The sequence below is a fragment of the Myxine glutinosa genome, chromosome 8 (assembly GCF_964187855.1).
Source record: "Myxine glutinosa chromosome 8, kmMyxGlut1.1, whole genome shotgun sequence".
NCBI classification, from domain to species: Eukaryota; Metazoa; Chordata; class Myxini; order Myxiniformes; family Myxinidae; genus Myxine; species Myxine glutinosa.
The window spans coordinates 36,639,902-36,652,392 of record NC_136268.1 but is presented as its reverse complement, the minus strand read 5'-3'; the positions used below and the strand labels follow the sequence as shown (position 1 = coordinate 36,652,392).

Below are 12,491 nucleotides of genomic sequence, written 5' to 3'. Positions count from 1 at the left end.
AGCTCTCCTTAGGTAGGCATTGTTATTTGTAAATTCAAAGTAAAAATGAAAACATAGAAGCAGTTCCAAATTTGATGGATTGCACTTGAACCATCAAGTGATAGATGAGTATTAAGAAGTCAGGGACCATAAACACATCTACATTCTTCATTTCAATACAAACTTAAAACTCTTCTTTTCCCAAAAAATACTTAATAAAAGCAGAATGAATTCATCACAAGTGATTTAAACATCAAGAATTACAGGTCTTTGAAAAATAAGCAAAAACTACAAATGGTGATAATACTCATTTGCTTACCTGTAACTGGAGCATCGATGTCGATAATTGTCTTTTCCCGACGGAGAATGTTGGCACCTTCATTGATGACGCGCAGGGACACCTCCTCGTCAACACGCCCCTCTTTGACGAGGTGGTTCTTCAAAACGTCAACACGTGGCTTCCCTTCACTATCAAATACTTCTTTCATGCTCAGCCGGTGGCTTGGAGGAAATGGAACCGCTACACACGCACACAAACAAATAATTTTGATAAAATTAAAAACTAAAAATCATAGGACAGATATATTGCACATACAACAGACTCCCATTTGAAGACCCCTGCCCACAGCAAGAACATGCTGTAAACTACTGGACCTTAGCCTATTGGCTGGCTATACTACTTTGGTCGACTTTATGAATTAACTTCACCTCTGCTATACACTTGATTTAGTATAATTTTGTTTGGTTGCATTATTAGGGTATCACATGCCTTTCAGGTTGTGATACCCTATTGTTATTGTTCAGATTATTCTTATTTTCCTTCCGCTGGGATTCTGTGGGTTTATTCCCTTTAAAATGCACTTTCTCTGCAACCGTTGGTCCGATTGACACAAAATATTCACCGCCTCCTCCTGTATAATTTTAATGATAATTATGATGTCATAGGTCACATGGTGCAAGTGCTATCTTGGAAAAACCGAAAAACTTTGCACCTCTATATCCCCGAAACCGCTCTATGGAAAAAATTGAAACATGGCTCATTGTAAAGTAATCCCAATGGGGAATAACATTTGTTAATGATGATGGCATTGGTGCCTCCATTATAAATGTCATAATTTGACAAGTAGCACACTTGATCCGATCAGTATGATATTTCTTGAGCGTCACCTACGCAAAAATCGTATTGGAGAATTAAATTGATGTTGTCATCGGTCACGTGGTCCAGCAGCCATATTGGATCGCAAACATAAACCTCTTAAAAACCACTAAAACCCTTCTTCTCCGAAACGGCTAAACAGATCGAGGTAAAACTTTACAGACTTGATCGCCTATCTATGACGAACAAATGTACCCCCATCCATTTTGGCATCAGTCACATGGTTTGGCAGCTGTGATTCTTTTGTCGAATAAACATTTAAAAACCAACTCCTCTAGAACGGCGAGACAGATCAAGCGGAAACTTCACACACGGGTTCCCCATGCCTTGAGGATACCATGTAGTCTAGTAGGAAGACTAGGTCCCCCTGCACCCCCCGGAGATATACTTCTAATCAGTGTTTCTAGATTGGAAAAAATGTGTAGAAAATGACTAGCTATGGCCCCAAGCTGAAAAAATGTCCCACATACCATTTTTATGCAAATTACTGCTGCCATTATCAAAAAAAGACTAGGTCCCCCTGCACCCCCCGGAGATATACTTCTAATCAGTGTTTCTAGATTGGAAAAAATGTGTAGAAAATGACTAGCTATGGCCCCAAGCTGAAAAAATGTCCCACATACCATTTTTATGCAAATTACTGCTGCCATTATCAAAAAAAGACTAGGTCCCCCTGCACCCCCCGGAGATATACTGAAACTGGCAGTGACTGGTGATTGAAATGCGGTGCCTTTTTGTGTTTCAGGTCGAGGTACGTGAACTCCCCACGATCTACAGCAACCAGGAAGAGACTGATACCAGGGTGGTTCTGTACCTCCATCATGCTGCTACCATCGGATACAAGAACGCTGTAGTCAGAACACCGGACACAGACATCCTCCTGATCCTGCTCCACCATGCCCACAACATCAAGCTGACGGTGTACCTGGATACAGGGTCAGGGAAGCATCGCCAACTTGTCAACGTCTCTGAGCTGGCAGAATCCCTGGGAGAGGACTACTGTGCCACTCTCCTGGGGTACTATGTGTTCAGCGGAGAAGACTGCACCAGTGCCTTCAAAGGGAAGGGAAAAGTCGGGCCCTTGAAAAAGCTGGAGAAGAATCCCAGGTTTCACAGGGCATTCGGTGAATTTCACAGGGTATTTAGAAAAATAAAACTTTGTGTTAACGTCTGTGTAGACGGACCTTAATATGAGTCTATTATTTCGTAAAACTGTGATTATTTTGTAAATAAAGCACTAATTAGCATACTAGTATACCATAGACACATGTAATCATGTTATGAATAGTTCTATCATGATCTATGCCCTTCAAAACATGGGTCTAGACACCTTCATTTTTCAATTATCTGCAATATTGGCTGAGATATGTCAAAAATCGTTTTTTTGATAATGGCAGCAGTAATTTGCATAAAAATGGTATGTGGGACATTTTTTCAGCTTGGGGCCATAGCTAGTCATTTTCTACACATTTTTTCCAATCTAGAAACACTGATTAGAAGTATATCTCCGGGGGGTGCAGGGGGACCTAGTCTTTTTTTGATAATGGCAGCAGTAATTTGCATAAAAATGGTATGTGGGACATTTTTTCAGCTTGGGGCCATAGCTAGTCATTTTCTACACATTTTTTCCAATCTAGAAACACTGATTAGAAGTATATCTCCGAGGGGTGCAGGGGGACCTAGTCTTCCTACTAGACTAATGGTGCTCCCAAATAATTAATAGGTCACATGGTCTGGCAGCCTTATTTCATTGAAAAAAAAATCTTTAAAAAAATATTTTGAACCACTTCATTGAATCATTCTGAAACTTCAAAATTATGATCTCACAGGTGTGGGTGGGGTAAAACATATTTTATATTTCATCGTGATCAGACGCATGGGTCTGGCAGCCATAATTCTTACCAATTTTTTGTATCCAAGTTATTTTTTATTTTTCTTATGCCTGGAAGGTTCCCGGAGACATTATATAAAAATATTTTTAGCTCACATAGAACGAAGATCAGGCGAGCTTTTGCGATGGGGCGTCGCCCGTCCGCCAGTCCTCAAACACTTGAAACTTCTTCTCCGAAACCGCTGATGGGATTGCGACCAAATTTGGCACAAATTATACGTGTTGTGTTGTGACTAAAGTTTGTTCACCACATTTTTAAAAAGTCAGGATCTAAGGGGGTCTACCAGGGGTCAAAGTGGATCCAGGTTTGACTCCCCAAAATAGGAATTTGCTTTTTCCTCTGAAACTACACACACTATTTTGCTGAAACTTTACCACATGCTGAATGACATGACAATGACATGCTGAATGGAGAAGGTGGATCAGACTCGGCAACGGTTGCTAGAGTGAGATGTGCATGGAAGACGTTTTGGGAACTGAGTGGCGTGCTGATGAGGAGGGGAGTGTCGTTGAAGCTGAAGGGAAAGGTGTATGCTGCATGTGTGAGAAGTGTTATGATTTATGGGAGCGAGACATGGGTAATGAACGTAGAGCAGCAACGAAGGCTTGAAAGGGTGGAAATGCGAATGGTTCGGTGGATGTGCGGAGTATCGTTGAGAGAGAGGAAGACAAATGATGAATTGCAAAAGATGATGGGAATAGAGCCTGTGATTGATGCTGTGAAGAGAAACAGTTTGAGATGGTTTGGTCATGTGTTGAGGAAGGATGAAAGTGACTGGTTGAGAAGAGTGATGGAAATGAATGTAGAAGGAAGTAGAGGACGGGGAAGACCGAGAAAGACTTGGCTAAAGGTGGTGGAAGAAGAAATGCGGGCAAGGAGGTTAACAAGCGGAGATGCAGAAAATAGGGCAAAATGGAGAAGATTGTCATGGGGACCGCAAGGCTAACCCCCGCTCTTGCAGGGAAAATGGCCTTGAAATGCCTGTTGTTGTTGTTGTTGTTGTTGTTGTTTACAACAACCTTAATCACACGTGATGTACCAAGGTTTGTTCAAGGCATTGGAAAAAATTGGGGGGTGAGGAGGGACACGGGGTGGGAGGGGGGGAGGGGGTTGCCCCCAAAATAGGTATTTTTTTGTTTGTTTGTTTTTTGGGTTTTTTTTGTATACAACATCGAGGCTCGTGTGAGAGCTAGCACATTGCACATAAAAACATGCACAGACACATAAAACATGCAGTGAAGGGAGCAGGAGACAAGATGGGGAGAGAGGGGGAAGCACACAAGAAACACATTTGAGAGCAGGGACATCGGGAGATCTGAGGGAGGAAGAGGGCTTGGGGTGAGGGAAGGGGTTGGGGGATGGGAGAGTTAAAAAAAAAACATATAGACACTGCTATACGGTATTTCAGAAAAGTGGATCTGGGGTGAATTAACGGGGGTAGAAAAGATCAAGGTTTTGGATGGGGGAAGATAAGAGATGGTGGTGAACAGCTGTTTTAAAGACCTGGAGGGAGGAGTGGGATTGAATAGAGTTCGGGGGTTTTTCCAGAGGTGGGAGAAAAGAGGAATGAAAGAGTGAAGGTGAGCAGAGAATCTTGATTTTGGCAGTTTGACCAGAAGAGGGTTGCAGGCAGATCTTGTGCGACCTGTTGGAGTACTTTGGGGACAGAGCACAGACGGGGCTGGGGGGCTAGGCCAGAGAGGAGTTGGTAGAAGACAGAAAGACCACCAACCTGCCTGCGGTAAGCGAGAGAAAGGCCCGAAGAATCGGCTTCTTCGCGGGAGATATCATTGATTCTGAAAGCTTTGGCTTCTATAGCGTCAAGCCGAGCTAGGTGTGAGGCAGGTGCACCAGCCCAGAGGGGAGAGCAGTACTCCATCAAGCAAAAAAATGAAAGCTTTGTACGTAGTGAGTAGCTCAGAGATGCCAAGGAAGGATTTCGCACGACGGGGGATGCCCAGTCGGCGACTGGCTTTGGAGGCCAGCTTGGAAATGTGGTTTTCCCAGGAAAGATCATGGCAGATAGTGAGACACAAAAGCTTGAGTGACAGAATGATGGATTCCATGACCTTGCTGATGATTGGGAGCAGTCTGATTGGTCTGTAGTTGCAAGGATCTGTTTTTGCACCTTTTTTGTGTAAAGCGGTAATGTTGGCTGATTTCTAAGCAGATGGCAGATGACCTTGAGCAAAAGAGAGGGAGAAGAGAAAAGAGAGAGGGTGAGATGGAGCGGCAGAGCAGGATTTTAGGTCCCGTGGTCCAGTTGCAGAATCAGTCGAGGTTTGACAGTAACTTCTCCACCTTGTCGGGAGAGGACACAGAGTCCAGCAACAACTGCGTACGACTGGGTAAGGTGGGTACAGAGAGAGACGGGTTTGGGACACAAGATTTTTGAGGCAAACACAGAGTTGAGGCCATTCACGTGCGGTCAGCTGTATAGCCATTTGAGGTAAGGGAGGAGATAGAGGGGGAACAAACACCAGAAACAGATTTGACCAGACGCCACTAGGATTTGTCGGAGGGAGACAGATTTGAGAGTTCAGTCTTGAGAGTAGAGAGATATAGTTTGCTGGCTCTCCTGATGGTACGCGCGTGGGCGTACACACACACACACACACACACACACACACACACACACACACACACACACACACACACACACACACACACACACACACACACACACACACACACACACACACACACACACACACACACACACACACACACACACACACACACACACACACACACACACACACACACACCCTTCTGTCTGTCTGTCCGTACAGGCTAAGCCTCGTTTTTCTCAGCAACCACATGGCCGATGTAGACAAAACTTTCAGGGTAGAGTGACACCCATGCAGAATGTTTTTATCATAATTGTGACGTTGTGGGGGATTTCATAGAATTCCCTATGCTAATGGTAACAGCAGCGACACACTCTCATTGGTGTCTGACTGTCTGACTAAAGTATCAACTCTTGACCATATCCCATGTTTGGCCTTGGCAAAGCATTCTCTCAGAATGAGGCTTAGTCTGCCTTATCAACTTGGAGCAATGTTATGAGTTATTCTGACCCTGGGGAAAAGTATATCAAGCCAAATACGGGTTGCAGCTCGCTGAGATGTTGGTGCGGCTGTGCATAATTGTAACGACTGTGATGTCATCCATGCTGGCGTTACTGTCCTACACGGCACTTCAGCATCCTCCACGCATGTATTATTTTTTATCTATTAATAAATCTCTTGTACACTGTCCAAGTTCGACCAGGTGCTTATTAAACCAACGACAACGTCATCGGTCACGTGGTATGGCAGCCATCTTGGAATAAACACAGATAATTAAAAAATTATTTCTCGGAAATCACTGAATGGAAAAATTTGAAACTTGGCACACTGTCAAGTACTCCCAATGGGGAACAAAAGCATGACAATGATGACATCATAGGTGAAGTGGTATGGTATACCAGACATAAATGTTTTAATCAAATTTCTTATCCTAAAAATCTGAAATTGCATGCACATGATCGATGACCCATTTGTATTTAAATATTAAACATTATAGGTCACATGGTTTGGCAGCCATATTGGATTTAACCTGAAACTTAAAAAAAAAACATCTTCTCCCCAACCACCAAATCGATTGACTCAAAGCTTTACGTGTGTCATTGGCTAGGCATGGCGATTAAAAGATGATCACGAAAACATCATTGGTCACATGGTGTGGCAGCCATATTGGATTGAAGGAAAATATTAAATAATTATATCTCTAAAACTGCTTCCCCTATTGATGCTAAATTTTACAAATATCATCGAACACTATTATTGCATAAAGTTTGAAAATAATGATGTCGTAGGTCACGTGGTTTGGCAGCCATCTTGGATAGAAAAACAAACCTTATCCGATAAACACGTATCTTCATAAACGTGATCCCCTACCCATACATATGCAGAGTGTACATTTTTAAAGGTCATATGTCACGTGGTGTGGCAGCCTTATTAGCTTCAAAGCCGATATTTCAAAAAAATCCCTTCTCTGAAACCACTTCACCGATCGATGTGAAACCTGTCATGGCTGGTGAAAATGTGATACTTGAAAACAGCTGAAGGGATTTAAATCAAACTTGTTTATTTTTAGGGCAGTCGACCAGGGCATCTACCCATTGTGGGACTAGGCGGAGGCATATTGGCGACAGTCACATTGCTCTAGTTTTTTTTGAAACGGCTTAAGCTATTGAAGTCAAACTATACAAATTGCATCGCGTTGTCAAGTGGAATGGACATTTAAAATTTCAATGTGACCAGTCGCACGGTCCGGCGGCCAGAATGGTTTAATTATTTGAAGGAAAAAAAAAACCATACAATTTTATCTTCTTCAGAACGGCTTACAAGATAGATGTGATACTTCGCGCACATTATCAACGAGGGTTTTGGAATATCGTTTGATCATTCAAACGTCATCGGTCGTATTTTCTGGTGGCCGATTTTAAATTGTTTGAATCTGAGATTTGTTTTTGAATGCTTTTGAAATGAATTTTTTTAAATCAAATTCTGAATCCAGTTTTTTTTTTAAAGAGGACGTCTTGTGTCACGTGTTGATCAAAGTGGGGTCATATAAAAGCAGGATGTCTTGTGGTACCCAGTCATCACTGCAAGCATTTATAAAGTGGCAGTTCTAGTAGTTTTTGAATTGCTTTTCATTACGTTTTATCAACATGGACATAATATTAATGGCAGCATGTTTATAAAATCCTCCTTATTAGGGAATTTCATCAGCTGTGTGAAATTTACAATTCCAGTGTTTTCGCTGGATATTATTTTTCCCACACTGAATGTAGCATACAAAGCTGGGAATGCTGACGAAACATAAAAAAGTAACTAATTATTAAATTATCCTCAAGAAGAAAAGACCTGAACCACAATTAGATGGTGGAACATGTCTTATTTTATCTATTCGTATGCAACCTATGGCAGCTTGGCTGCATCATTTTCTGGGGACGCGGCTGTGCGGCTGATGCAATGCCCCCTTACCAGCTAGCCAGCCTGTTGGTACACATTTTGCCAACATCAGAAGGATGACAGACACCCACCTGGTGTTAATACAGCAGCATGACAAGGGCTTCAACTCAAGACCCTTGGATCTTAAGCAAGCAACCTTAACTGTTAAGCCAACACCAGCCATGGATTATATCTGCTTGACGGGTATGCAACCTGTAGTGAAATTATACCAAGGTGAACCCAGGGATGCTCGCCACGAAAAAGGGGGGGCCGTCTATAAGACCCGGGACACTCGGGGCGTGCGGACACTCCGGCGGGACTCACTGTGACATTATCCAGTAGTTGAATGGTATGTACGCCCCAAAGGCTGCGCTGCGCGAACCATTGTTATATCGAAGCTACCTTTGCTGTGCTTGAAATGCTCTGATTTAATGCCTATTGTTGCATGTATTGTTACAGGAGATATTATCGATCTAAATGATATTAAAGCCTACACTGAGGAAAGTCGTGTCTGCGCTTGATTTTCACGACATTTAATATCATTTATTTCGCCATGGCTGACCACAAGATGATCGTGGTTCCGATTCTCGGTGCCGACCCTCTGGCTGAAGGATCTGCATCGGAGTTTGCTCACTGGCTCAACACGCTGCAGAACTACTTCGCTGCTCACGAGACGGAGCCAACCGCTGAGATACGGCTGTCCGTCTTACAGTCCAAGGTCCATCACACTGTGTACAAGACCATTTCTCGATTTGTGACGTATGATACGGCCCTGGCCGAGCTGAAGCGCCTTTACATAAAGAAACGGAGCGCTGTGCACGGCCGGCATCAACTCTCTCAGCGACGGCAGCAACCGTCTGAATCGATCGATCGCTATGCGCAGGAGTTGCGCTATTTATTGGCAGATTGTGTGCAGGACGTCCGGACTCATGAGCAAGTTCAAGACGATTTGCTCCGAGATGCATTCATATCCGGAATTAGTTCTGGAGTCTTGCGGCTGCGTCTCTTGGAGGTCGCGGAGCTGACATTTACAGAGGCACTACGGCTGGCGCGCGTTTATGCAGATGCTCGACAACAATTGACCGCCTATGATAACCCACGAGTCGTGGCGGGGACCTCGCAACTCGCGCGACCCGAGAGGGCCATCGCCGAGGATACGGAGGAGGACCCAACCACCACGACGGCCGAGTCCCTGGGTGCTCCGGAAGCGGACTCCGCATCCGGCCTAACTGCAGCTGCCGCTGCCCGGCCACGGCTTGCCCGGTATGCAAAATGTTATTTTTGTGGCAATCGGCAGCATCCCCGGACTGAATGCCCGGCCCGAGAGGCGACCTGTCACCTCTGCTCCACTAAAGGCCATTTTGCAAAAGTCTGCAGAAAGGCCGCCCGGGGCACGCATTCCCGAGCGACCTTGAATGTGCTCATCGCTGAACCAATGGATCGAGCACCGGACGGGGCGCCTTGCACAGCTTTGATGAGCCGCTCTCCTCCTCGCGGGCCTCTGGCTTCTCGCCCGACCTTGGTGAGATACGTCGGGCCGCCGAAACAAATGGCGCAAACGCGACCGGTCACAAAGCATCTAACCTTGACTGGCTTGCAAACGCCTCCTTCAAACAAGCGACATGCGCCCACTTTGGAATTGCCTCTCGAGGTGCGGCAAACGCAGCACGTGACTCGAGCGCCATCTGATGACAGCTTTTGCGAATTACATGCTTCCCTTCTGGCATGTCCAGCTGCTGATGGCAGAATTCTTTCTCACGTGGCTCGAGCGCCATCTGGCGGTAGCTCTTGCGAATTACATGCACCCGCTTTGGCATATGACTCTGCAGATGGCAGAATTCTTTCTCACGTGGCTCGAGCGCCATCTGGCGGTAGCTCTTGCGAATTACATGCACCCGCTTTGGCATATGACTCTGCAGATGGCAGTGCACTTTCTCCCGTGGCTCGAGCGCCGTCTGGAGGCTTCTCTCACGACTACTCCACACCCACTCTGGCAAATGAAACTACCGAAGAGCCAACTGACTTCAATGCTCCTGCTGAGGCCCGAAGGATTGCAGCCGGCGTGGGATCCACCCGCGAGGCGCGATCTTCTCGCCCGGCCGGAACTATACCTGCCGGGTCTGCCGGCCTAGCGCAGGCCTTCATTCCGCTCACGGTCGCGGGCGTTGTTGCGCAAGCTTTAATTGATACGGGATCCACGGATAGTTTTATTGATCAGCGTCTCGTGCGACAACATGGGTGGCCGGTTCTCGGGACAACCCGCCGGATCTTCATGGCATCTCAGGGACTTCGGTTGAGCACAAAAGGGGCGTGTCGATTGAAACTTGTGATAAATGGACGCACGTTCCCGGACGTGTATCTCATGGTATTACCGGCCTTATGCGCTGACGTTCTGTTAGGACTTGATTTCCTTAAGCGGCATGGTCGTTTAGAGATGGACTTCGGAGGGCCGGACACGCTCGCTGTGTGTGCCCTCGCTCAAATGGACATGGAGCCACTCTCACTGTTCCCCAACCTGACCACTGATTGTACCCCTGTGGCCATCAAATCGCGGCGCTACTCTCGCGCGGACGTGCAATTCATTGCGGAAGAAACGGCCCTGCTCTTGAAGGACGGTATCATAGAACACAGTAGGTCTCCGTGGAGGGCCCAAGTCTTAGTGGTGCAGAGTGAGGCTCACCGCAGGCGAATGGTAATCGACTATTCGCAAACGATTAATCGCTTTACACAGCTGGATGCCTACCCATTACCGGGGATGGACGCCCTGGTACGCCAGGTGGCCCTGTATTCCGTTTATAGCACTCTCGATCTACGTAGTGCGTATCATCAAGTCCCCATCTCTAGGGCTGATCGCGTCTTTACGGCCTTTGAATCGGGTCAGCGGTTGTACCAGTTCACGAGACTTCCTTTTGGGGTAACGAACGGCGTCGCTTGTTTTCAGAGAGCTATGGATGACCTCGTTGCGAAGGAGCATTTGACGGATGTCTTTGTCTATCTGGACAATCTTACGGTTTGTGGGTACGACCAGGCGCATCACGACGCTAATCTAAAACGCTTCCTCGAGGTTGCGCGGAAATATCGCTTAACCATGAATGAGGCGAAGTGTCAATACTCTCTACGCACGGTAGACCTTCTGGGGTACACCGTGACCCATGGCTCCGTCTCTCCAGATAAGGAGCGTCTGCGCCCTTTGCTCGATATGGCTCCGCCTAGCGATCGGGCTTCGCTGAAACGCGCTCTAGGGCTGTTCGCCCACTACTCGAAGTGGGTGCAAAATTTCTCTGCTAAGCTCCGCCCCCTCGTGGCCTGCGACACTTTCCCCATGGGCCCGGCCGCCCTGGCGGCCTTCGAGGGCCTTAAAGTCGACATTGCTGGCGCCGCTGTCGCAACGATTGACGAGAGTGCCTCTTTCGTTTTGGAGAGTGATGCCTCGGACCATGCGATAGCGGCGACCCTCTCCCAAGGAGGCCGCCCTGTGGCTTTCTTCTCGCGGACTCTCACCTCCGCCGAACGGAGGCATTCGTCCGTCGAAAAGGAAGCGTACGCGATCGTCGAATCTATTCGGCGATGGCGGCCGTATCTGCTTGGGCGGAGTTTCCAAATTATCACGGACCAACAGAGTGTTGCGTTTATGTACGACACCTTACATGCTCAGCGCATTAAGAATGAGAAAATCACCCGCTGGCGTATCGAACTCGCCGACTTCTGCTACACCATCAAATACCGCCCGGGGAAGGATAACCTGGTCGCTGACGCCTTATCGAGGCCGGCCACTTGCGCGGGGGTCGTAACTTTGGAGGGGCTGCGCACTTTGCACAGCACTATGTGTCATCCCGGGGTGACGCGCTTCGCGCATTTTGTGCGCGCGGGCAATCTGCCGTACTCGATGGAGGACATCCGCCGCATCTGCCGTGATTGCGCGGTCTGTGCGGAACTCAAACCGCGTTTTTATAGCCCTCCCCTGGGGACACTCGTTAGGGCTACTAGACCGTGGGAGCGCTTGGCGATGGACTTCAAAGGGCCGCTGCCAATGTCGAGCAACTCTCGCTATCTGCTCACTATCGTCGATGAGTATTCCCGATTCCCCTTTGCTTACACGTGCGGGGATATGTCGGCTGCCACGGTTATTCGGTGCCTTCAGAATTTGTTTTCTATGTTCGGATATCCGGCCTACGTGCATACCGATCGGGGTGCGGTGTTCCTGTCCCAGGAAGTGAGGGGCTACTTGCTCCAAAATAATGTCGCTTCGAGCTACACCACCCCGTACCGGCCCCAAGCTAACGGACAGATCGAACGCTTTAATGGGATTATATGGCGGGCCGTCATGCTAAGCCTTCGGACCCTCGGCCGAGGCCTCGATAAATGGGCGTGGTCGCTGCCTGCCGCTCTAAACTCGATCCGGGCTCTCCTATGTACTGCCACCAACCAGACTCCTCACGAACGACTGTTCCACCACCCTAGAAG

At 47.1% G+C, this 12,491-nt stretch overlaps 1 protein-coding gene across 2 annotated transcripts in view; it reads right to left on the bottom strand.

Annotated features, from left to right (window-relative positions):
- Positions 1 to 12,491, bottom strand: part of LOC137432422 (protein phosphatase 3 catalytic subunit alpha) — a 235,892-nt gene that overhangs the window by 144,422 nt on the left and 78,979 nt on the right. For both annotated transcript variants that reach the window (XM_078783189.1, XM_078783190.1), the window contains exon 2: positions 299 to 499. In XM_078783189.1, the coding sequence (XP_078639315.1) occupies positions 299 to 499 (201 nt within the window). The remainder of the gene's footprint in view (positions 1 to 298; positions 500 to 12,491) is intronic.